General features: G+C 43.2%; 1 protein-coding gene and 1 long non-coding RNA gene across 3 annotated transcripts in view; one reads left to right on the plus strand and one right to left on the minus strand.

Annotated features, from left to right (window-relative positions):
• SGCA (sarcoglycan alpha) overlaps positions 1-25,658 on the minus strand; it is a 31,353-nt gene extending 5,695 nt beyond the window's left edge. The window contains exons 1-6 of one of the 2 annotated variants that reach the window (XM_073683251.1): positions 25,567-25,632; positions 23,499-23,787; positions 20,494-20,616; positions 4,004-4,146; positions 3,841-3,913; positions 2,865-3,063 (exon numbers count right to left, since the gene is read on the minus strand). In XM_073683251.1, coding sequence (XP_073539352.1) covers positions 2,865-3,063; positions 3,841-3,913; positions 4,004-4,146; positions 20,494-20,536 — 458 coding nt within the window. In that variant the 5' untranslated portion in view covers positions 20,537-20,616; positions 23,499-23,787; positions 25,567-25,632. Of the gene's footprint in view, positions 1-2,864; positions 3,064-3,840; positions 3,914-4,003; positions 4,147-20,493; positions 20,617-23,498; positions 23,788-25,566 lie in introns of both variants that reach the window. The other variant, XM_073683250.1, reaches the window with a different exon arrangement.
• Positions 944-26,981, plus strand: LOC141272479 (uncharacterized). The gene is made up of 3 exons (XR_012322017.1): positions 944-1,074; positions 21,818-21,907; positions 26,695-26,981. It is a non-coding gene; the product is annotated as an uncharacterized lncRNA (long non-coding RNA).

Genomic DNA, 26,981 nt, shown 5'->3' on the forward strand with positions numbered 1-26,981 from the left:
CTACCACTAGGTGGAGTTCACTACATACAGATGTATATCATTAGGCTACCAGTAGGAGGAGTTCACTACATACAGATGTATATCACGCAGCTACCACTAGGGGAGTTCACTACATACAGATGTATATAACACAGCTACCAGTAGGTGGAGTTCACTACATACAGATGTATATCACGCAGCTACCATTAGGTGGAGTTCACTACATACAGATGTATATCACGCAGCTACCACTAGGTGGAGTTCACTACATACAGATGAATATCACGCAGCTACCACTAGGTGGAGTTCACTACATACAGATGTATATCACGCAGCTACCACTAGGTGGAGTTCACTACATACAGATGTATATCATTAGGCAACCAGTAGGAGGAGTTCACTACATACAGATGTATATCACGCAGCTACCACTAGGGGGGTTCACTACATACAGATGTATATAACACAGCTACCACTAGGGGGAGTTCACTACATACAGATGTATACAGCTCCCATTGAGCTCAGTGCTTACTGTATAAATGCATACACAGTTAGCTCCCCCTAGAGGAGACTGAATGCTGTTGGAATTGTAGAATTTACTAACTGAGGATGATAAAGTTGGGTGATAACTATTGTCTGCTATGACAGCTCCCATGTGTCATCATTCATGTCTCCCAGACTTTTACCTTGCTAAGCAGAGATATAAAAAAGGGGATATATCGTTAGCATTACTGGGCAGGAATTGTATTCAGCTGGGTGCTTTGATATTGATGGCATTGATATTGGTTGTCACACAGCTTTCCCAGATACAGACGGCCAGCAGAGCTTCCCTGAGTGGCTTATTTTTCCAATGACATGTTAACTAGAACATTCTAAATGCGCTTTGAAGATGGCATTCCTGGCATTACCCTGAATGTAATTAAAGGCCCGTCCTGTGAAGTAAAAGGAGCGCGGACGTGGCAGTGACATTAATGACGGTTAATGCAGCACAGGATTACTTTCTGAAAGCGCAGACTTTAATACTGCACAGATGTTGCTGCTGGGAGGATTAAAGGGACGTTTCTGGATGTACAACCTCTGCTGGTAAGCAGGAAGGTCAGTATAGACTTCTGGCTATCAAGCTGCTGCAACACTACAAATCCCAGCATGCTCTGACGTGCCTTTAATTTCTGGAGAGACGCAGGTTGCAGACCTCAGGCTATAAGGCTGGTGCTACACGGCGACTTTGGCTGCGACACAGGTGCTGTAAGACCCCGCAACCTTGCAGCGTAATGCAGGTGAATAGGGTCTCATTGCAAAGCAAAGCTGGAACTAGATGGATTTTTTTTCGACTTGCTTGTCTTGCGGATTGTAATGCGACCCCATTCCCTAGCAGTATGCTGCGATGTAACTATCTTTGGCCACGATCACATCCAAAGTTCCTGTGTCCCCCCAGACTAAAATTCTAGATCATTTTTTGGTGTCTAAAATACTCTAGGTGGTGCTGCTGATAAATCATTTCTCTTACAGGGGTTATACTGGGCTTTTTTTTTTTTTACTATAGGCCAAAAAGCTAACAGGGAGGTAGTTACTAACTACTTTCCTTTTCTACCGGTCGCGGCACAGGACAGTCACAGACCGCTCCTGATGGCGATTCAGCTGTTTCACATGAACAGAGAAGCTCTTCCTTTTCCGGGCTTCTCTGGGGTGTGATAGCCAGCGTCATGCTGACTGACAGCCAGTTAGCCAGCAGGAGTCGGTGGTCAATCAGCATGACGTCAGCGGTAACGCCCCAGTAACAAAGGAGAGCAGAAGAGAAGTCCCTGAATCGATGACAGGAGAGGTGCTCTGTGCTGGCAGATGTCTACGCCAGGTACAACACACAGGTAGTAAGTAACTATCTGTCTGTTAGTTCTGTGGTCAATAGTAAAAAAGTGAAATAGTCCCAGATAACCCCTTTAAAAAGGCATTCCAATAATTATAATATAATATAAATATTGTCATTTAAAAAAATTTAAATTCCTCATAATCACACCCAAGCTCTCGACTCCCCCATAACTGTCATGTGGATGACTACCAGTAGTGACTCTTGGCCACGCAGGTGGTCCTTTCTCTTTAATTAGCGCCAACCATGTGTCCTTCTAGAGTGTATATTTATTGGTTAATAGTACTGTATGGGCATGTAAAGCCATATGGGCACTAATAGCCAAATGATTTTTCAGAGGACAGTTGTAATCCCCTAGTCTCACAGTAACACATACATTCACCAGATGGACTTATAATTAAAGATCCAAACTAGAAAGGAATACTATAAGAATTTAGTGCACCCCAAAAACCACCACAAAACAGTGAACTTTAATCTGCATAAACGGAGTAAAAGAAACAATACATGACCCCCTAGATTATCAAAGAACTGAAGGTTTGAGACCCCAATGTAAAATCTGTAAAAAGGCCTCCACCTATCCATAGTTGTCACCTGTCCTGAACTTCCCAGGACTACTGGGCAGAACTGGTGCAGGGTTTATGTGAAGCCTACCTAAAAGTGAGCGTTCTCTGGGCAGACTAAGGGCATCTACCATGAGGGGTGTTCCCATGAACAGTTGGTTCAGGACAGGAGATCTAACGGTTGGGCTGGGTATTTGGATCTGAACATGGTCTGTGTACCCGGACCATGTGAACTAGCCTTAAAACATAACAAATGGGTTTAAAACTTGATGCAGCATTTTGTGCCCGAGTTTGGTGCATTATTAATGTGCCCCAACATGTTTTGAGCTATTACACAAATTACTGTTCACTCTAATCCGCAGCTCCTCAGATCTCACCCTCCTGGACTCAGTAATATATCATTGTCAATAGCCATTTGAATTGGGCTGTGAGAATCGTCGCTTGCTCATCTGTATAAATACCCCTCTTTCAGTCCGGGCAGTGGTAGTGGTACTCTACCCCCTTTGTCCAGAGCCGACGTGACGTTCATGACAGAAAGCCGTTGGGTGTTCCAAAGTTCCTGTAGAGGGACCTGGAAGTTGTGGCGGGCTTCTGGTGGGAGCATCTCTTCCACATCCACATTGCTAATCAAAAATTCAGCCTCATATGAAGGTGGCTCATCTTAAAAAGGACAATTAAGGAAAGCATTAGTACCAGGGAGATAACAAACAAGATGAATGGGTCAATAACAGACGGATTGTCTAACACCGAACGGTAGAGATCAACAACATATTAGCTGTTACGCCTAATCCATCGGTATAGGGCCATCAGGTTCTAACTCACATAATTAAAATTGCCCCTCTCTTTTCTGAGGTGCAAGAAATGAAGCCTAAGAACTGCAAACATCAAACGACGTTTCGGCCATATGTGGGGTCTTTTTCAATCAGATAACATTAGAGGACATGTCGCTTATAACCAAAGTGTTAAAAAGTAGTTTTATATATATACATATACATACACATATAATGATAGATAATCTATCCTTTATAAATAGAAAGCTCTCTCGCCTGTCCTTGCGTCCTGTTCCTCCCAATGGACTTGTCCTGGGATGATGTACATATCGTTATGCATAAAGTATTAATTGAATGATGTCTTATCTCTTTCATATACATTTTGTTATGTTAGGTACAACACAGTGTATCACTTTGCTTAAGGTGATCCTTAAAGGGGTTTTCATGACTTGGATAATGACGACTTGTCAGAATCAAATTGGTGAGGGTCGAAAACCCAGCACCACCAAAAGGAGCAGAGCTGTATCACCCAAGAACTATCACTGCATAGTGTGCAAAGCTGAGGTCTCCCGACTACATACACTGCTTTCCCCCACAAGCTCTAGGGACAAGCTCTATAAGGGCTCTGCATACAGAACCATAGATCTGAGCAGCATGAGCCACTTACCTGTTGCAGAAAGAATGTTAAAAATAATCTTTTCTCTAAAGATTTCGAAGGTGTCCCGGTTGTATACAGTTAACTGTAAAAGTCAATCATTGAGAAAGATTTCAGGGGGATTACTAAATACGGAGGCGACTACCACGATGATTCCACAGTGTAATTCCTATACCTCTATGACATGTTTCCCAGGCTTGGTAGGGGAGCCATATAAATATGCACTGTGCCAGGGAGAGCGCTGGGTATAGCGTAACCATCTTGGCAGGTCGGGGAACCCCATCAAATTAGCACGAAAGGAAATGGAGGGAGGTCGACCTGGTTAAAAAAAAAAAAGACATAAAGAGTATGCCGCTAATGCAACCACATAGGGACATTACCTGACCTCTAGCCTACAATTTCTTATACTTATCTATGAGGTACCATGAAGGGATCTCCAATGTATCGAAGCTTTACATGATCAAAGGCTTAGGGAGAAACTTTCAGAGTAGAGCTCCCCCTAGCTTCACTACGTGCAAATTGATCATCTGTTACTTTTCTATTCACTTTTCGATTTGTACAGCAGATGGCGCATGTCCGATCCTAATGTTCCAGTACATAAGCAGTACAGCACTGAAGAAGATATAGCACATTCGGGGATTTTTGATATTCGGCCATTGAAGAATTTCTGGTTAAACCCTCAACCTCAAATTCATCTTCCTAAATTATACAACTTTATTTTCATCAACTTTGCATGAAGATCGTTACACTGAAATGCACCTTTAAATCATACATTATCCTTTCAGCATAATCTTACCATCTGCAAACAGATATGATTTCCAAAAAAAACAGTTACATTCTGTATTATACTCCAGAGCCGCATTCATAATTCTGCAAGCTTCAGTTTTGACATCTTTGCTAGCCCAATGTCTGCACAGAGCTTGCTCTGTTAATTTTCATTCTGAAAAAATGTCATTCATTGGGGTAATTTCTTAGCAATAGTTAGGGTATGATTGTGGGCTCATCTAGAGGAGATCTAAATGTGCCATCCATTATGGTAGCACTGTGGTGTTGGGGAGGGGAGGGTGTTTACTGTGCATATATACATACAGTTTCTTGAAAAAGTATTCATAACCCATGAACGTTTCCACATTTTTTCATGTTACACCCACAAACATTAAATGTATTTTGGGGGGATTTTATGTGATATTTCAACACAAAGTATTCTCAGTATAACTACAGCTGTTCTGTGAAGGCCTCAGAAGTTTGTTTGAGAACACTGGGGACCAAACATTATCATGAAAACCAAGGAAGACACCAGACAGGTTTGGAATAAACTTGTGGAAAAGAGTAAAGCAGGGTTAGGTTATAAAAAAAAGTAGCCCAAGCTCCGAACGTCTTACAGAGCACTGATCAATCCATCATCCACAAATGGAAGGAGTATCGCACAATTGCAAACCTACCAAGACATAGCAGTCCACCTAAAATGACATACCAAGCAAGGAGAGCACTAATTAGAGAAGCAGCTAAGATGCTCATGGTCACTTTGGAGGAGCTGCCGAAATCCACAGCTAAGATGGGAGAATCTGTCCATGGGGCGACTATTAAGCATGTGCTCCACAAATCTGGCCTTTATGGAAGTGTGGCAAGAAGAAAGCCATTTTTTAAAGCAAGCCATAAGAAGTCTTGTTTGTAGATTGCAAAAAGCCATGTAGGAGACACAGCTAGTATGTGGAAGAAGGTCCTGTGGTCAGATAAGACCAAAGTAGAACTTTTGGGCTAAATGTCAAACTGTATGTGTGGTAGAAAACTAACACTGCGCATCACCCTGAAAACACCATCACCACCATCAGACATGGTGATGACAGCATCATGGTGTGGGGAGGCTTTTCTTCAAGTGATGGTGCAAAATGTTAGCATTTGGGGCCCTACTTCTAACTTTTGTGCAGGACCCCACTTTGTCTAAAACCAGCCCTGAAAAGGACACTTCCACTTCAGAGAGAGGGGCATGTTGCTGCCAATCCCAAGTGCTGCAGTAAATGGTTAAGATAAATTTAGATGCAACTAGCTGAATGATGTTGCAGTCGGTAATCTGTAAATTGCCTTTAACCCCTTCACGACCTTGGACGTATCCATACGTCCAGGTCGGTATGTACTTACCGACCTTGGACATATAGATACGTCCAGGTGATTTTGCGCTCACAGAGGTTGTACGCGCGCGATCGCTGCCGGGTGTCAGCTGATTCTGGCAGCTGACAACCAGCTCTCAGTGCCAGGGGCGGTGCCCATTTCAACCCCCTAGCGATCGCAGCATTTAGCAGGGATGCAGAGGGAGGGAGCCCCCTCTGCCCTCCGATCGGCACCCCCGTGACATCATCGTGGGGACCTGATCATTGCCATGGTGACAACATCCGGGTCATGATGACATCCGGATCACCAAGCACTAGCAAACTTGTTAGATCATGCTCAGTGCAAGATGAAACAAGTTTGTGTGAGAGCAGACTGTCAGTTCTGCATTGCAATGCATTAGAACTACGATCAGACTGCTGAAAGTGAAAGTCCTATAAAGGGACAAAATTAAAAAGTTTAAAAAAAAGTAAAAAAATTAGCAAAAAATATTTTTGGAAAAATCACAAAATAATAATATATATATATTGTACCCATAAATAAATATTTTTATGAAAAAAAAAAGTACACATATTTGATATCACCGCGACCATAACGACCCAACCTATAAAACTGTCCTACCAGTTAATCCCTTCAGTGAACACAGTAAAACAGGCAAAAAATATATGCTTTTTCATCATACAGCTGAACAAAAAGTGGAATAAAACGCAATCAAAAAGATGAATGTAAATAAAAATGGTATTGCTGAAAACTTAATCTTTTCGCACAAAAACAAGCTGCTATACAGCTCCATCCGCAGAAAAATAAAAAAGTTATAGATCTCAGAATAAAGTGATGCAAAATTAATTGTTCTTTCTATAAAATAGTTTTTATTGCGTAAAAGCACCAAAACACAAAAAAAAAGATATAAATGTGGTATCCCTCACCTACTGTATCCTCACCCATCCCTCGTAGACTGTGAGCCCTCGCGGGCAGGGTCCTCGCTCCTCCTGTACCAGTCGCTGACTCGTTTTGTTAAGATTATGTAAATGCTTTTGTTATGTATATCCCTATCACATGTAAAGCGCCATGGAATAAATGGCGCTATAATAATAAATAATAATAATAATAATCTCTGAAATTGTACTGACCTGAAGAATAAAGCTGCCTTATCAATTTTACCACAGGCGAAACGGCATAAAAAATAAAAATAAAAAACAACTCCTGAATTGTTGATTTTTGTTCATTCGACCTTCCAAAAATCGGAATGGAAAGCGATCAAAAAATGCCGTTTCCGAAAATGGTGCCAATAAAAACATCAACTCGTCTCGTAAAAAACAAGTTGTCACAAGACTCTGTCGGCAGAAACATGGAAAAATGATAGCTCTCAAAATCTGGTGATGCAAAAACTTGTTTTGCAAAAAAAAGCGTTTAGTGTGTGACAGCATCCAAACATAAAATCCAATATAAATCTGGTATTGCTGTAATCGCACCGGCCCGAAGAATAAAGTTGTCTAATTACTTATATATGAGGAACGGCATTAAAAACAAATAAAACCAATTCTTCACCTGCTGTTGATTTGTTCATTCGGCCTCCCAAAGATCGCAGTAAGGCTCAGTGCAGATTTATCCTGCGCTCTACGCTGAGCGCTTACACTGAGATTTTCCTGTAGATCTCTGAAATACGTAATTCAGATGGAACCCCCAGCAGAAGATTCCATATAATGAGGCAGATGGGGACACTGTGGACGCTGTCTGACCTGTGATCCAGCGGTTTCCTTTGTTTTAGTCATGCATAAAAGTGCCGTCAGCCAGAGTTTTGTGCACTTCAGAAAAGAAGGACAATGCTGAACAGAGGCCAGAAAGAGTCCAAAGTAATTCTGTTGCCTCATGTTAGTGAATGGATCCCTCGGGGATGTAACATTTTCCTAACAAAAGCTTCAAATCAATCCACAAAAAAAGCCCCCACTCAGGTCTGTCATCTATTAACGGAAATATAGGTGGCTTCCACGTTGCTGGTAGTACAAAGGCTCTGGAAAAGCACTATGGCTCCTGGACCCCCCAAAGAAATCCAGGGAATTCTGCTTTCCCAAATCCAAATGCCCCCCCCCCCCCCCCCCTTCTGAGCCCTAAACAACATTTAGCGTCCACATGTTTGGAATTTCTGTAGTGATGAGAGCCCGCCTAATTTACGGGTGCGTATCTCCAGAAGCATGAGCTGGGCACAAAGTACGAGCACTACAACGCACTGGTCACTACAACATACTGGTAACTACAACGTACTGGTCACTACAACGGCAGTTTCCAATTTTCACTCAGCAACATCCACTGCAGCTTGTTTCTGGAAATCACTCATGGAGTCAAAGTTATCACTACACCTGTAGATAAATTCCCAAAGGGGTATAATTTCCAAAATGGGGTCACTTGAAGGGGGATTCTGCTCTTCTAGCACTTAGGGGTTCTGTTTGTGGAGTCAGCATACTATTCTAGGAAAATCTGTGCTCCAGCAGGCAAATAGCGCTTCGTCCCTCCCGAGTCTCTTCGTATGGCTAAGTACAGTGGGTACGGAAAGTATTCAGACCCCTTTAAATTTTTCACTCTTTGTTTCATTGCAACCATTTGATAAATTCTAAAAAGTTCATTTTTTTTTTCATTAAAGTACACTCTGCGGGGGCGTGGCCAGGACCTCAATGTGAGAGGAAGTGTGTGTGAAGAGCTCCTGCTGTGCTGAACACAATAGAGGCATAGAAGAGGCAGAGTACCGGCATTTTCACCTCAATTACAGCACACATGGGGCCACGACATGCTAGGACACCAGCATCCACTCCAGGGCCAGTGATAGCGACCGCACTGGACACCTTTCTTCAGAAGGACTCTGCGCCTCATGGTGTCCCGGAGCCATCTTGGCTGGAACAGACCGGGCTGCAGCAGCCTCAGACAGAGCACAGAGGTGAGGGGAGTGGGAACCAATCTCAGCTTGCAGCCCCTGCTGATGTGGATTTTCAGGGGCAGATAACAGCAAAAAGCCGAGGCAGAGCTGTGGGAGTCGTCTCCTCTGCAAATAAGACTGTTGCAGCTCACATGAGGTGCACATCAGAGCCCCCCTCCCCCTCCTCCCCACAGACAATTGCACAGATAACAGCATGTGCTGCTGATCATCCCCAGCCCCCATCAGAAGATGGAGGGACCTTCTCTATGCATTCCCATGGGAAAAGGAGCAGACAGGCAGCCGGGGAGATTGAAGGAGAGGGGAATATTTTCACTGTCCATGGTAAAGGGGGTGGAGACTTGTCCTCTTCCCCTGGCTGTACTGAGGATGAATGGGGGGTTGGGAGCCTGCAGTCCTGTGCCCCCCATGGCAGAAGTACCTAGAGAATTTACCCTCCAAGACAGACTTCAAAAACCTTATAAAGGAAGTCAAGGATACCTGCAGGTCAGAGATTGCTTGTGTGAGACAAGACCTGAGGCACTTGGCAAATCGTATAGAAATACTGGATCATAATACCACTAGAGCTCATGTAACCAAACTACAACAAGTGGCCACCCAGCAAAAATCAGTGATGCAGGATATGCATGCCCACATTGAAGACCTTGATAATAGGGGAAGAAGAAGCAACATACGGGTGAGGGGTCTCCCCGAGTCGGAGGGGGGGGGGATCTCAGAGCTATACTTCAGGAGATCTTCAACTCTACCCTGGGTGACAGCCAGCCTGCCTCAATCAAATTTGATAGAGCTCACAGAGCCTTGAAGCCAAAAGGTACTACAGCATTTCCGAGGGATGTAATATGCTGCTTGCATGACTTTGAGTTGAAAGAAAAGATAATGGCCAAGGCAAGGGCCCAGAAAGCAATAAAGTATAGGGGGGCGGACATCCATATCTTCCCGGACCTGTCTAGAATTACCCTGCAGAAGAGAAAGCATCTTAAACCTCTGCTCAGCATGCTCCTGGATAAGAAGATTCCCTATAGATGGGGCTTCCCCTTTGCTTTAATAGCTCGGAAGGGATGGCGTGTCGGCAGCGCTCCACTCTATGGGGGATTTGGCCAAGTTTTGTGGGGACCTCCAACTAACAGCACCGAACATTCCGGAATGGGACTATCTTCTCCCCCCGGAGGCTCCACCTCCCGTATGGCAAAAGGTGGGGAGGCGGGGCAAAGAGGGAACGACACCTCGCAGGCCTGGGGAGCAGGGCCCGTCCTCTGGAGTGCATAAGAATAACTATGATTGACTGTAAAACCCGGAGCATAAGCGGCTTCGCTAGAGGGTTTACTTTTTGTCTTTACCGCTCTTTTTCATTTACAAGCCGGTACTCAACGTCAAGTTCTGAAATACTTATTTTTGATATTTTTCTATGCCTTAAATGATTGAATATTTTAAAGTGTCACTTTGGCAACCTGTTTATAAATGCTCAGTGGGGTTCCTTGGGTTTCGGGACAAGGATTTTGGTTATTGTTTCTCGTCTCACAGTAAGGTTTTTTTTTTTCCCTTTTTCTGGACTCCCTCCAATATATTTTTCCAAAGGGTTGTTGGATAGCAAGGACATTGTGATTTCCCTTAACTGCATAGTACGTTTTTGAAACTTAGTGGGCTCACCTTGTGCCACGGTAACAACCCTTCTCCAAGAGCTACTCTTGGGAAAATTGTTCTGATTTGTATTGATATTTGTACATGTTTTCTCTTTATGTTGGTTTGTTTCAGTCTGTGTCTCCCCGCATCCCACTGTCTTTCCCCTCCCTCCTTTTTACCTTTTCTTTTCCTTATCAAGAGAGCAGGGGTCATTCATGAAGCTCCACGGCAGGTCATTATGGGGCGAGAGGCTGCAACGATTGTCAGTGAGTATGATTATAAGCAGTAGTTCACCTTTTCTCACTAGCAATGGTTAAGTTGATCACCTTGAATGTAAAGGGGCTTAATTCCCCTAGAAAAAGAAGGCTCACATTGCAGGAGTTGAAGGCTCAGAGAGTGGACATTGCCTTTTTATAGGAGACGCATTATGACCGGAGTGGGACGTTTAGATTTGCGGCGCATCATTACCCTTTTGCCTACTCAGCCTATAATAATAATAAAAAGGGTGGAGTGGCCATACTTATATCATCTTTATGTCCAATTCAAATCTCTAAATCTCATGAGGACCCGGCAGGTAGATTCTTGATATTGGAGGGCTTTTTTCAGGGCAAAGCAATAATATTGTGCAACATTTACGCCCCAAATTCGGGCCAAATACCCTTTATTCGCAATTTTCTAGCTAGCCTTCAACGGCTGCAGCCTGGGGCATTGCTGGTGGGGGGGGGGGGGGACTTTAATATCCCGTTCTCAGAAATAAATGATAGGCTTGCTTTGAGGGGGAACCCTCCATCTGCTGGTTCGTCCTGATTATCATTGGAATTTAGAAAATTGATCGGGGTAAATTCCCTTTTTGATATGTGGAGAATAGATCATCCCAAAGAAAAAGCTTACACTTTTTATTCAAATCCGCATCAGACTCATACCAGAATCAATTACTTTTTTGCTAATATTGTCACACTTAGAATGCTAGAGAATGTGGAGGTGGGGTCTATAACATGGACGGATCATGCGCCGGTAATATTAAATTTAAAGTTGGGTCTCAGTTCCTCCAGAGCCTGTCACTGGCGACTGAATGAATTTCTGGTAAAGGATCCCTGTATTTGAAAATCTTTATCAGGTCATTTAACCCAGTATTTTGAACTAAATTTGGGATCTGTGCCCTCCTTTCCTATTTTGTGGGAAGCGCATAAGGCGGTAATAAGAGGGTGTTGTATTGCAGAGGGAGCGAGGCTTAAAAAAAATTCAAGGCAACTTTTCTCGAATCTTAATTCTCAGATTCGCCTTCTGGAACGTAAATTTGCCTCTTCTCCGTCAACTGGGACTCTGAGGAAGCTGTTGGCCACTAGGGACAAATTGAAGGATCTCTCCATCCGTAAAGTGGAGAAGATGCTTGTATTTTCAAAACAGAGATATTATGAAAAAGGGAACAAGGCCCATACCTTGTTGGCTAGGCAATTGCAGGATCGCTCTGTGGCCGCGGCTCCTCAGGCTCTTAGAGACGATGAGGGAGCTACCCACTATGACCCGGGGGAATTGTCAAATATCTTTTATAAATTTTATAAGAAACTGTATAATCTTCAGGACCCACTGGCAGGCAATCCAGAATATAGGCGATCAGAGATAGACAGATTTTTTCGGAAAATTAGTCTACCAGTTCTTTCGACGGAGGCACAAGATTCCCTTAACAAACAGATCACTCTTGAGGAATTAACTGACATTTTGAAAGATTTGCCCCTGGGTAAGTCACCGGACCCGGACGGTTTGACCTATCTATATTATAAAACTTTTGCGGATATACTACTCCCCTATATGGTTGACCTTTTTAACTCCTTCCTGACGGGAACCCCGATTCCTAGCTCGCTGTCTCATTCATATTTGGTGTTAATTCACAAGGCTGGTAGAGGTCCCCTTGACTGCCCCAACTATAGGCCCATAGCCCTCTTGAACTCGGACTTAAAAATATTTACCCGTCTCCTTGCAAACAGACTGAATGTCTGGCTTCCGCACATGATTCATAAGGATCAGGTGGGGTTTGTGCCCTTCAGGCAGGGAGGAGACAATACAAGGAGGGCTGTGGTAAAATACTATTGGGCGGCTCACTTGAGAAGGATTCCTTCGTGGTCATCCCTTTGGGCATATAATAAGTGGACAGAAATTGAAAAATTATGGATAGCCCCAGTTCATCCGAATTCACTACTGTGGTCTGAGAAATCTGTTAAACTCCAAACCACTTTACTGGGCCCTATGCAATTCACTAGAGACATATGGGACACCTGTAGGGTGAGATTTCCTCTTTCTTCTAAACACTCCTCGGTGATATCGTTTGTCTTTCAGCCTTTGCTCCCTCAGAGCCAAGAATCATCGATGGTTCACCCCTGGATCAATGCGGGATTATTTAGATTTGCGGATATAGTGGACAGAAACACCTTAGTAATACATCAGTTTGATTATTTAAAAGAAAGTTTTAACATCACTAATCGGGAATTCTATAAGTACATACAGATTCAGTATTTTGCAAGATCCCTGTTTGGCTCATATAAAGTGTCCATCCCCACGGAGTTTGAGAGGCTGTGCATGAGAGGTCCCTCTACCAAGGGGTTGATCTCGGATATATATAAAATAATCAATTCACCGGTGGGTGGACCCATCTTCCAGCATCCCTATATATCTAAGTGGGAGGGATTCTTGGGAAGGAGGCTTTCCCCTCAGACATGGCAGACAATATGGTCTAAAGCAGCTAAGACATCAATTTGCACCCTATACAAGGAGAACCAATATAAAATTTTAATGCACTGGTACCATACGCCGGATATCCTGAATAAAATGAACCCACAGGTCCCGAGTATATGCTGGAGATGTGGATCATCTGTCGGCACTCTGACACATGTTTTCTGGACCTGCAGCAAAATAGTTCCTTTTTGGGAAACAATAAGAAAACTGGTTCAGGAGGTGCTATTTACAGAGATTTCTCTGGAGCCCTCTGTTTTCCTTCTCAATGTGACCCCTGGGGGAATGGGTAAACATTCTTCCAAATTGCTCCTCCACTTGTTGACAGCAGCGAGATGTATGATTGCTCTTTGCTGGAAAAGGGACTCACCACCCTCTAGACAAGAGTACTACGCTAGGGTCTGTGATGTGAGGCGGATGGAGTCCTTGACCGCAAGTCTTAATGCAAAGATGGACCGGTTCAAGACAGTATGGGCCCCATGGGACTACTATTGGGCGCAGCGTAGTGAATGACCAACTGTTTTTTGATCTTTTGTCTATATCATTCTTCCTTTCCCTTCCTTCTCTCTGTGTTGTCTTAGTTTTTTTATTTTTATTTTTTCTCTTTCTCTGTGTTTTATGGACTGTTATTTAAAATGGATGTCATATCAGATATTTGAATTTGAAAGCTTTAAAGTGATCTCTAATGGGCCGACGGGTTGGAGGCCTAAGTGTTTTCTCTGATATGAAAATGTGAATGACTTCTCTGTGTTCTATGTTTCCTAAAAATATGTGAAAAATGTTAATAAAAATTACAGTTATGAAAAAAAGTACACTCTGCACCTCATCTTGACTGAAAAAAACAGAAATGTAGAAATTTTTGCAAATATATTAAAAAAGAAAAACTGAAATATCTCATGGTCATAAGTATTCAGACCCCTTGCTCAGTATTGAGTAGAAGCACCCTTTTGAGCTAGTACAGCCATGAGTCTTCTTGGGAATGATGCAACAAGTTTTTCACACCTGGATTTGGGGATCCTCTGCCATTCTTCCTTGCAGATCCTCTCCAGTTCCGTCAGGTTGAATGGTGAACGTTGGTGGACAGCCATTTTCAGGTCTCTCAAGAGATGCTCAATTGGGTTTAAGTCAGGGCTCTGGCTGGGCCAGTCAAGAATGGTCACAGATTTGCTCTGAAGCCACTCCTTTGTTATTTTAACTGTGTGCTTAGGGTCATTGCCTTGTTGGAAGGGGAACCTTCGGCCAAGTCTGAGGTCCAGAGCACTCTGGAAGAGGTTTTCATCCAGGACATCTCTGTACTTGGCCGCATTCATGTTTCCTTCAATTGAAACCAGTCGTCCTGTCCCTGCAGCTGAAAAACTCTCCATAGCATGATGCTGCCACCACCATGTTTCACTGTTCCGATTATATTGGGCAGGTGATGAGCAGTGCCTGGTTTTCTCCACATGTACCGCTTAGAATTATCACCAAAAAATTCTATCTTCGTCTCATCAGACCAGAGAATCTTATTTCTCATAGTCTGGGAGTCCGTCATGTGTTTTTGAGCAAACTCTATGCGGGCTTTCATATGTCTTGCGCTGAGGAGAAGCTTCCGTCGAGCCACTCTGCCATAAAGGTGTAGCGCCCCGAGGGTTCGGACGCTACAGGGGTATTGCACCTCTGCAGAGGTGTGATATTCCACTCCCGGGTAAGGATGGAGTATGGACCAGGGCTCAGTTAGCTGCATACAGCACACTCACCCCATTTCCGAGGGACAGTTCAACGGTGCTCCCATTAGACAGAAATGCAGGCACGACAGACCATGTCCCTGGCTGGAGTGGGGAGGGGGGAGGAATACCCAGTGATGTAGGAGCAGATAGGGGTTGGTTCCTGAGCGTAGATAGGAGCCCATTGGTTGCTGGTCACCTGGGCTCATGTTTCTAGAGGGAAGTATAAAAGGTGGACACCATCTTAGTTCTGGGTCAGTTCAAGCAGGAGGAGAAGAGAGAGAAGGAGTTCGGCCAGAGAGGGCTAACAGGGAGCTGTGGCTCAGTCTGGGCCCAGCTCCATGAGGCAGGCCTGGGGAGAGGGCCAGGAACAGAAAGGAACAAGAACAGAAAGGAACAGAAACAGAAAGGAACAGCAAAGAAAGAGAGGAAGAAACAGAAGGGCTCAGGAACAAGAAGGTAGAAGGGACCCTAAGAACCCACGAGAATACAGGGTGAAGGGTCAGGCAGATTAAGGGTACCGGATCCCAAGTTGGTAGAGGAGAAACTACCCTCAGCCAAAGACCAGAGGTCGTGATCATTTATTAGTGCGACACCTCATCAAACCTGCTAGGAAGGCACCATATAGGACAGCGGGGGACGGGGCCCACGTTTACCCGCGCAGATCCGCGGCAGCTGGACAAAAGTGGGTCACTGGTGAGGCAGGCCAGAGAAAGGATTGAAGGGGGTCCTGTGCCATGCTCCTGAACTGCCTGGGGGTTGACAGAGCCCCTCACCTGGTGGACACTGCACGGCTTGGGTGGTCACTGCTTGCGCAGAAGTGACCCGGAGCACCTGAACTGTGAGTAAAAGACATTGGACTGCAGTACGTTGTCTGTGTACTCTTTCGCTCCTCCAGCACTAACGGCACGGGGACTCTCTGCACCATCACCCCCACCATCCACCGCACTGCCCTGGGGTTACACTCTTCCCGTGGGGAGATATATAATCTCAGCTGCACGCACCATCAACCTCAGGGGACTGTCTTGCAGCGGCGGTTCCTAATAACCGCAATCCACGGGTGGCGTAGTCGGACATCACTTAAAACATCTAAAAGACTGCCACTGGTCTGACCACCCTGAGCCACGGGACCGGGTCGCCACTACTACCCCCATCGTCTCCCTATTGCCCGGTTCCGAGTGCCCCACGGCCCAGGGGGCGAGTCAAAGGCACGACTGGTGGAGGGCTGCAGTGGTAGTTGACTTTGTGGAACTTTCTCCCATCTCCCCACTGCATCTCTGGAGCTCAGCCACAGTGATCTTGGGGTTCTTCTTTACCTCTCTCACCAAGGCTCTTCTCCCACGATTGCTCAGTTTGGCTGGACGGCCAGGTCTAGGAAGACTTCTGGTGGTCCCAAACTTCTTCCATTTAAGATTATGGAGGCCACTGTGCTCTTAGGAACCTTGAGTAATATAGAAATTATTTTGTAACCTTGGCCAAATCTGTGCCTTGCCACAATTCTGTCCCTGAGCTCCTTGGGCAGTTCCTTTGAGCTCATGATTCTCATTTGGTCTGACATGCACTGTGAGTTGAGAGGTCTTATATAGACAGATGTGTGCCTTTCCAAATCAAGTCCTATCAGTGTACATTAATGAGAAAAAAATGGCTGCAATGAAGCAAAGAGTGAAAAATTTAAAGGGGTCTGAATAATTTCCTTACCCACTGTAGTACTATACAGCCACATATGGGGTATTTCTACATTCAGCATAAATGTGGCACAAATTTTTTGTGCCATTTTTACCCATTTCCCAGTGTGAAAATGTAAAATCTGGGACTAAAACAAAAGTTTGGTGGTAAAAATGTAATTATTTTTTCCTTCACTGCCCAATGGTATCAAATTCTGTGACCCACCTGTGGTGTCAATAAGATCACTGCACCCCTAGATGAATTCATTGAGAGGTGTAGTTTGCAAAATGGGGTCTCTTATGGGGGTTCTGCTGTTCTGGCACCTCAGGGGCTCTGCTAATGTGACATGTCACCCTCAAGCCAGTTCAGCAAAATCTGAACTCCAATATGGCGCTTCTTCTCTATTGAGTTTTGCAGTGCCTCAAAAGTAGTTTTCAACCACATATGGGGTATCAGTGTACTCAGGAGAAATTGTCCAACAAATTTTGGAATCCATTTTCTCCTGCTATCCTTGTGAAAATAAAAAAAATTGGAGCTAAAACAACATTTTTGTGGGAAAAATATATATTTTTTTATTTTCACAGATCAATGTTGTAAAATTCTGTGAAGCACCTGTGGGTTCAAGGTGCTCACCACACATCTAGATAAATTCATATATGGGGTATCTGCGTACTCAGGAGAAATTGCATAACAAATTTTAGGTTCCATTTTCTTCTGTTACCCTTGTGAAAATAAAAAAAATTTTGTGGGAAAAATATGATTTTTTATTTTTAAGGCTGTACGTTATAAACTTCTGTGAAGCACCTAGGGGTTCAAGGTGCTCACCACACATATAGATACATTCCTTGTGGGGTCTAGTTTCAAAAATGGGGTCACTTGTGGGGGGTTTCCATTGCTTAGGCACATCAGGAGCGCTCCAAACGCGACACGACGTCTGCTAATTATTCCAGCAAATTATGCATTCAAAAAGTCAAATGGTGCTCCTTCCCTTCCAAGCCCTGCTGTGTGCCCAAACAGTAGTTTTCCTCCACATATTGGGTATCAGAGTGCTCAGGAGAAATTGTATGGTGCAATATCTCCTTTTACCCTTATGAAAATGAAAAATATGGGGCTAAAAAACATTTTGTGGGAAAAGTGTGATTTTTTTTATTTTCATGGCTCAATGTTATAAACTTCTGTGAAGCACCTTGGGGTTCAAGGTTCTCACCATACATCTAAATAAGTTCCATAAGGTGTCTAGTTTCCAAAATGGTGTTAATTGTGGGGGTTTCCATTGTTTAGGCACATCAGGGGCTCACCAAACGCGACATGGTGTTCGCTAATTGTTCCAGCAAATTTTGCTTTCAAAAAGTCAAATGGTGCTCTTTCCCTTCCAAGTCGTGCCTGCGCCCAAACAGCAGTTTTCCCCCACATATGGGGTATCGACATACTTAGCAGAAACTGCACAACAAATTGTGTGGAGCAATTTCTCCTGTTACCTTTGTGAAAATGCAAAATTTGGGCTAAAAAACATTTTTTATGGTAAAAATGTGATTTTTTTATTTTCACGGATCAATGTTATAAACTTCTGTGAAGCACCTGGGGATTCAAAGTGCTCACCACACATCTAGAAAAGTTCCCTGCGGGGTTTAGTTTCCAAAATGGTGTCACTTGTGGGCAGTTTCCACTATTTAGGCACATCAGGGGCTCTCCAAACGCGACATGGTGTCCGATAATTATTCCAGCAAATTTTCATTAAAAAAGTCAAATGGAGCTCCTTCCCTTCCAAGCTCTGCCATGTGCCCAAACAGTGTTTTCCCTCCACATATGGGGTATCTGCATGCTCAGGAGAAATTGCAAAACAAATTTTGGTGTCCATTTTTTCCTGTTACCCTTGTGTAAAGAAAAATTTGGGTCTAAAGTAAAATTTTTGTGAAAAAAAGTTAAATGTTCATCTTTTCCTTACACATTCCATTAATTCCTGTGAATATACCATATATAACCAACAAATAAAGTAGCACTCTGTAGCGCTATAGTATGCAAACATGAAATGTGAAATGCATTACTGCTCTAAAAAATAGAATTAAATGAGAATTCTTAGCTCATAAATTGGCCAATTCATGTGTACCCGGAGGCCACGGTAAGGTGACTCTCATTGCTGGGAACCTATCTAGTGTGAATCCTCCCTTAGACTAAAGTCTACATGGGTATGGGAAGGTAAGATCCTGCTATAATTAAAACCGCCTGAGGCTTAGGGGTGGAGTTCTCAGTCAGAAAGCCTATGTATACAAATATCAAAAGACTGACTCTCACTTCCAAAACAGAAAACTGGTGTGTACAGGTGCTTACTAAGAGTAGCCATCTCCATATATACTGTAACCAACAGATAAAGTAGCACTATAGTGCTATATATATATAAAGTGCTATAGTATGCAAACATGAAATATATGAAATTTGAATTGCATTACTGCTCTAGAAAATAGGAATAATTGAGAATATTTTGGGCATAAATTGGCCAATTCATGTGCACACAGTAGCCATGGTAAGGCGACTCTCGTTGCTGGGAACCTGCCTAGTATTAATCCTCTCTTAGACTAAAGTCTACATGTATATGGGAAGGTAAGATCCTGCGATAATTAAAACAGCCTGAGTATTATGGATGGAGTGTTCAGTCAGAAAGCCTATGTACACAAATATCAAAAGACTGACCATCACTTCCAAAATAGAAAACTGGTGTGTACAGGTGCTTACTAAGATGGAGATGGCTACTCTTAGTAAGCACCTGTACACACCAGTTTTCTGTTTAGGAAGTGAAGGTCAGTTTATGCGCTAAGAATTCTCATTTATCTCTATTTTCTAGAGCAGTAGTTTAATTTAAATTTCATATATATCATGTTTACATACTATAATGCTACAGAGTGCTACTTTATTTGCTGGTTTAATGTCATATAGGTCCCTCAAAGTCACTTCAAATGTGATGTGGTCCCTAAAAAAATGAATTTGTAAATTTTGTTGGAAAAATGAGAAATCGCTGGTCAACTTTTAACCCTTATAACTTCCTAAAAAAAAATATTATGTTTCAAAAATTGTGCTGATGTAAAGTAGACATGTGGGAAATCTTATTTATTAACAATTTTGTGTGACATAACTCTCTGATTTAAGGGCAAAAAAAGTTTCAAAATTGCAAAATGTTCTACATTTCCACTAAATTTGCAAAAAAAATTTCACAAATAAACGCAAGTCATATCGAAGGAATTTTACCACTATCATGAAGTACAATATGTCATGAGAAAACTTTCAGGATGGGTGGGATCCGTTGAAGCGTTCAAGAGTTATTACCACATAAAGTGGCAGTGGTCAAAATTGTAAAATTTGGCTTGGTCATGAAGGTTAAAACAGGTTTGGGGATTAAAGGGGTTAATACCGGAGTCCACTAACAGAATATAGGCCACTGTAAATGATGCCATTATTATGTTGTCTATACCAGAAAGGAACAGGAAGGGATTCGACTCCCTTCTAGTTCTCCAGTGATTCTAATAAATAAAGAAATTACTCATAATGCAATTCCTCAACATGCTACGCAAAGCAAATCTTTTTTAATTAAAGGCAATATTCTTTTTTTTTTTTCTACAAAAAAGAGTCACCTGTCAAAGGTCTTATTACAGGATATCCTGCTCCTGAGACCTTCCGTGATCATTGTAAAGTGGATGATTACAGAGTTCCCATTGGAATCAATGGTCTGTTCATTTAATGCACAGGTGTACTTGGCGCTCAAGAGCAAGAGATCCTCTTTTTAGCTGCTCCCTGCTCTAAGAGAGGGGTATTGGCTAGGAGCCCCCCACCACTCCCTATTGATTTAAAAGTATAGGATGTGTGTAAAATAATTTTGTAACCACCAAACATTCCCTTTAATAGTACAGGCTTCAGTTTGTGACTCACCAGATTTGTTCAGAAAGTGCTGATGGTAATCCTGCGTGTCCATCTTGTGTACGAACAGCGAGCCCACCGAGGGGTAGACATTCTGATCACAGAGGCAACCCAAGAGACACAACCAGAGAGATGCTAGGCAGGGAGGGAAGGAGAGCCATGTCAAATCTGTGGGCGTTATATTTTACTTGTCATAATAGATTACTGTGTGTCAATGGGTCAAGATGGTGATGACCATTACTATGGTGCACGTATCTATCTATCTATCTATATATCTATCTACAGTTGAAACCAGAAGTTTACATACACTATATGAAAATACACATATGCATGTTTTTCTCAATATCTGACATGAAATCAGAATAAACCTTTCCCGTTTTAGGTCAATTAGTATTACCATAATTTTTTATATTTGCCAAATGCCAGAATAATGAGAGAGAGAGAATGTTTTAAGGCATTTTTATTACTTACTGAAAAGTCAAAAGTTTACATACACAATATGAGGTCAGGATGGAGACATGGGGGGAAGATGGAGAGACATGGGGGCAGAATGGAGACATGGGGGCAGAATGGAGAGACATGAGGGCAGAATGGAGACATTGGGGGCAGAATGTAAACATGGGAGCAGAATGGAAACAAATTGAGACATGGGGCAGGATGGAGACATTGGGGACAGGATGGATACATTGGGGACAGGATGGAGACATTGGGGCAGAATGGAGACATGGGGGCAGAATGGAGACAAATGGGGGCAGGATGGAGACAAATGGGGGCTGGATGGAGACAATGGGAGCAGAATGGAGACAAATGGAGACATGGGGGCAGGATGAAGACAAATGGAGACATTGGGGGCAGAATGGAGACAAATGGAGACATGGGGCAAGATGAAGACATGGGGCAGAATGGAGACATTGGGGGCAGAATGGAGACAAATTGAGACATGGTGGCAGGATGGAGATGATAGGGACAGGATGGAGACATTGGGGGCAGGATGGAGACAATGGGGGTAGGATGGGGACAATGGGGGTAGAATGGAGACATTGAGGGCAGAATGGCGACAAATGGGGGCAGGATGGAGATAATGGGGGGTAGGATGGAGACATGGGGACAGGATGTGGGACATTATTACTATAGGGGCTAATTAAATATTATATTATTACTGCTGTGATGTATTTTATTATTGAGGATACTGTTTTCAGTGAGGGGGGTCCTGTTACTGTGCAGGGCGGCACTATGTCGCTTTTTTTTCTTCATCTGGTGCAGTGTAGAAGTTGGGGAAAAATAGGGGAATGTGCTCTGGAAGCGGTGCTCTAGATAACTGTGTTATTTTATGCAGGGACGAGTCCTGGCTGGAAGAAGTAATGGCGGTCTGTGCTGGATGAACAAGAAAAGCAAAGATGAAGGACTTCAAATAGAGAAGTCACCGGTCAGTCAGTGTGTTATCTGTACACTTACACTATACACTGTATACTATGTACAGAGCTCTTGTGTATAATGGCACTTATTGCAACATTACTATTGTGTTTTTTTTATTAATGATCACTATTGTAGTATTCGGTCACTATGTGATGGTAATATGTAGTCCGATCATGGTGTGACGGTATTTGTTCCTTGTATGTGGTATTATTCCACCACTATGTGGTAGTAATATGTGATCTGGTCATGTTGTGGCGGTATTTGTCCCTTGCATGTGGTATTATTCGGTCACTATGTGGTGGTAATATGTGATCTGGTCACGGTGTGTCGGTATTTGTCCCATGTATGGGACAAACTTTGGGGGTGCTTTTCTGCAAAGGGGACAGGACGACTGCACTGTGTTGAAGGGAGGATGGATGGGGTCATGTGTCGCGAGATTTTGGCCAGCAACCTCCTTCCCTCAGTAAGAGCATTGAAGATGGGTCATGGCTGGGTCTTCCAGCATGACAATGACCCAAAACACACAGCCAGGGCAACAAAGGAGTGGCTCTGTAAGAAGCATTCCAAGGTCATGGAGTGGCCTAGCCAGTCTCCGGACCTGAACCCAATAGAAAATCTTTGGAGGGAGCTGACACTCAATGTTGCCCAGCGACGCCCCGAAACCTGAAAGATCTGGAGAAGATCTGTATGGAGGAGTGGGCCAAAATCCCTGCTGCAGTGTGTGCAAACTTGGTCAAGAACTACAGGAAACATCTGACCTCTGTAATTGCAAACAAAGGCTTCGGTACCAAATATTAAATTCTGTTTTTCTATTGTATCAAATACTTACGGATTTCATGCAATAAAATGCGAATTAATTATGTAAAAATCATGCAATGTGATTTTCTGGAATATTTTTAGATTCTGTCTCTCACAGTTGAAGTGTACCTGCGATTAAAATTACAGACCTCTCCATTCTTTGTAGGTGGAAAAACGTGGATAATTGGTGTAGCATCGGCGTCCCTGCACGCTGTCCCTCTTCCCCGGCAGGGACGCCGGCTCACTCACTGCTGTGGCACCCGTCCCGCACTTCCTCCTCCTTCCGGGCATGCGAGTGCCTGGGGTGCGAGCACAGATCCCTGGGCACTGTGCTTAAGGCATGCGCGCTAACCATCTCTTAAAGGGGCTGCGCACGCTGTCCTAAAGTGTCACCAGCCAATTGTGGAGGACACTTATTATTTATGGCACCTCCTCCAACATGTAGGTGCCTGAGCAATGTTGTAGGTCTGTTATTAACATGCTTCCTAGTTCTCAGGTCCCAGTGCTCGTATCCTGTATACCTGCCTGTCTATCAACCATGCCCGCTTGCCTGTCTATCAGTCGTGCCTGCCTGCCTATCAGCAGTTCCTGCCTATCCATCAGCCATGCACGCCTGCCTGTCCATCAGCCGTGCCCGAGTGCCTATCCATCAGCTGTGCCCGAGTGCCTATCCATCACCCGTGCCTGCCTGTCCATCAGTTGTGCCACCTGCCTGTCTGTCTATCAGCTGTGTTCACCTGCACCAGCCTGCATATACTCCAGTCATGCCCACCTGTACTTGCCTGCCTGTGTGTCTGGCGTACCTGTCACTATCCAGTGGTGTCAGCCTATCTACCATTCCTGGCCGTGCCTGCCTCCTTGTCCCTTGGGGTCAGCTGCCATCGTCTTGAGGTCAGTCCCAGAGTAGCACCTGGTCCCGACGCCCTCGTCTCTCCTCGGATCACAGTATCGTCATGCTGCCGTACATCCGAGGTCGGACTTGGTGAGGTCTCTAGTCACGCCCCTCCAGTCTCTCCTCGGATCACGGCACAGTGGTTCCACCGCCACCAAGCCCGTTACAATTCGCAGTGTATCAAATACTTATTTTCCCCACTGTAGATAGAGATACAGCATGTTTAAGGACTGTATCATTATCTGTATCATTCTCTTTAGCTTCAAAAAAATCATGGATGCCTTAAATATCTTTTACGGACAATGCAAAAATGGGCCCTATTTTTACAAACGGTCCTGGAATTTCTGGATAGTTGGCAACCCTGGCCTCCACCTATTTCAAGAACTGTGGCCCATCTCATTCCACTGTAAATATACAGCTTTCTTCAATTACCACTAGGAGCCTCTACATTTCCTGGTGCCATGAGACAGGACCCTGCATGTATGATACATTTATGTCATGATGTATCCATAGATATGCCAGAAGTGTCTAAGAAAATCAATTTAAAGGGAATCTGTCAGCAGGCTTTTGCTATGTAATCTGATGACTGCATGAGGTAGGAGTTAAAACACTGAATTCAGTGATGTGTTATTAGGCTGTGTGCTGTTGTTTACTTACAATTAAGATTTAATCAGCAGGATATTACCATTCCTGGGACTAGCTGTCTTGTGCCAAGTTTTCTGACAATGCCCACTCCTGTGATAAGCAGCTCACTGTCAATAGACAATATACATAGAAAGCCTGGTGTGGGCGGGGGCAGCTTTCTCAGCTCTGCTTCACCGAAGAAGATTGTATCACTACTGCTGCATCCAGTAAACTAAGTGATACATCGCTGGAATCAGGGTCTCTTTCTCTACATCACGCTGCTCTCAGATGAGGCAGCAAAAACTTGGCAACAGATTCACTTTAAGACTTTGTAACAAGCCAAAAGTTTGTGAGCTATTCAATTATTTAGCTTATTTGCTTACATTTAATTTGATAAGCAGTAGAAAGCTAAAAGTCAGAAAGATAAAAGATGTATGGCTAGAAGGAGAGAAAAGAAAAAATGAAAGACTAGATAGATAAGGTAGGTAGATAGACAGACAGAGATAGATAGATAGATGATAGATAGATCATAGATACTGTAGATAGATAGATAGATAGATAGATAGATAGATAAATAGATGTAAGATAGATAGATGATAGATAGATAGATAGATAGATAGAAAGATAGATAGATAGATGATAGATAGATAGATAGATACATAGATAGATAGATAGGTACTGTAGATAGATAGATAGATAGATAGATAGATAGATAGATAGATAGATAGATAGATAGATAGATGATAGATAGATAGATAGGTACTGTAGATAGATAGATAGATAGATAGATAGATAGATAGATAGATAGATGATAGATAGATAGATAATGTAGATAGATAGATAGATAGATAGATAGATAGATAGATAGATAGATAGATAGATAGATAGATAGATAGATAGATAGATAAGAAAGTACGGTACATGGTATATACACTGATATATTGCACTTTCCAGTTGTTAGACGCATGATTTGCTGCTCAATGGACTGCGCAGATTTATAATGAAGCTGGTCCATAAATAAGCTCTTTAGGACACTTATAGATATTCGGTTTCACCCACACATGAGACAATTTATTTATATCCCTCAGATATATATAGAGTGGAGCTGTCACATCTGAGACTGAGGGTTATAACAGGAAGAAAGAAGAAAAGCAGTAGGCATCGGGATAGACCGAGCTACAATAGGGGATAGTAGGGATAGCAGGCAATAAAGGGCATAAGAAGTTTGAAAGTAATGTAAAGAAGGTGATGGGAAAATCAGAGGGAACATGGTCTAAGCAGAAAGCGGAAAGTAAAACCCAAATATAAAGGTAAACTACACCACACACATAGCACACAACACAACGAGGACATGCCTGTCAGACGAGCCACACTCCAAGATGCCATATCTGCTCTGACAGTGGAGGGGACAGTAGAAGAGTGACAATGCCAGCTGGGAGGGGAGGAGAGACAGAGGCACTGGGGACACATGGACAGTGGCATGTCTGCGCCTGACCGCAAAAAACACACTCAACAAAGAGCATATCCACACCAAGCATAAAAGGGAAAAAAAGGCCAAAGTAACATTAGTCTACACACTAACTACAGTGCCATTAAACGGGTTGTATGTCAACCAATCATAGCATGTCCTCCTGTCTGCCTATGCTCTACAGGGGAACCTGACAATTAGTGTTCAGTTTCCCTATAGCACTACCGCAGGTGAGATAAAGTATTACACAGTCCCTATTAAAATTAACATTCTGGGTCCTCTAAATAAAATTTGATTTGTTTTGTACCTACTTTGACTTATTGATGGGATTCCTAAGAGAGTGATTTAAAATACCCTTATTTGAAAATAATGGCATTAAATATTACGTCCTTCCAATACTCTACAATTCTTTAATTGTTTACCTAATAACTATGCAGGATTACAAATGGCTAACAGCACCCAACCTGTTCACATGTTGCAGCTAAGTCACATTCAATTTAATAGCATCAGTTGCAAAACAGACAAGTGTGGCGGCACTGGTTTAAAAAAAAAAAAGCTGTGCTTTTCTCACCCTGGAAAGTCACTTTAAAGGGGTATTCCAACTATAATATCAAACAGAGTTTCAATGGGGATGGGAAGAGGGGGCATTTAGTGCTCTATCAGAAATAAACAGGTTCCCAGGGGCATTATTAGGGAAGATTATGCATAGGTAACGCTTACCCAAAGGCATAATGATGCCCATCTATGCAATGATCACTATGAGACACTCTTCACAGAGGTCAGATAATAAAGTTTCATATACTGTCCTGTGGACATGAGTTATCCAAGCTGGATAACCCCTTTACGTAACCTCCAAATACTTTTATCAGTGGTTGCCTTCTTGGATATGTCGGCAGCTTGGAGCAATGGTGTTCAATGTACCGGGGGCATGACGCTTATATCGCTATGGGCAGATGTTGGCCAAAATTAGTTAAGTGCCTAAGGTAACCTATAATTGTTCATCTTTTTCACCTAGAAAATGATATAGGACTTAAAATTTAAAGCAGATGAAGAGAGGACACAGCCGGAAACAAGCCAAGTTGTCAACATTGGTTGTCAGAATAGAAGACTATAACTTCATACACAGGCTACAGAAGGACCACGTGATTTCAGGATTATTTTTCAACCCACCCAACTTTAAGATCCTGCAGAAGACACACCTGAACAGAGAAGAGGCAACATGAAGAGGGCAGATGGGAACATGGAGCCACTGGACACCAGGGAATACTAAGTAGTTATCTTGTCATAAAAAGGGAACCTGTC

Source organism: Phyllobates terribilis, unplaced genomic scaffold, assembly GCF_046119375.1.
Source record: "Phyllobates terribilis strain yellow unplaced genomic scaffold, ASM4611937v1 Scaffold_5__5_contigs__length_657084704, whole genome shotgun sequence".
In the NCBI taxonomy this organism is placed as follows: domain Eukaryota; kingdom Metazoa; phylum Chordata; class Amphibia; order Anura; family Dendrobatidae; genus Phyllobates; species Phyllobates terribilis.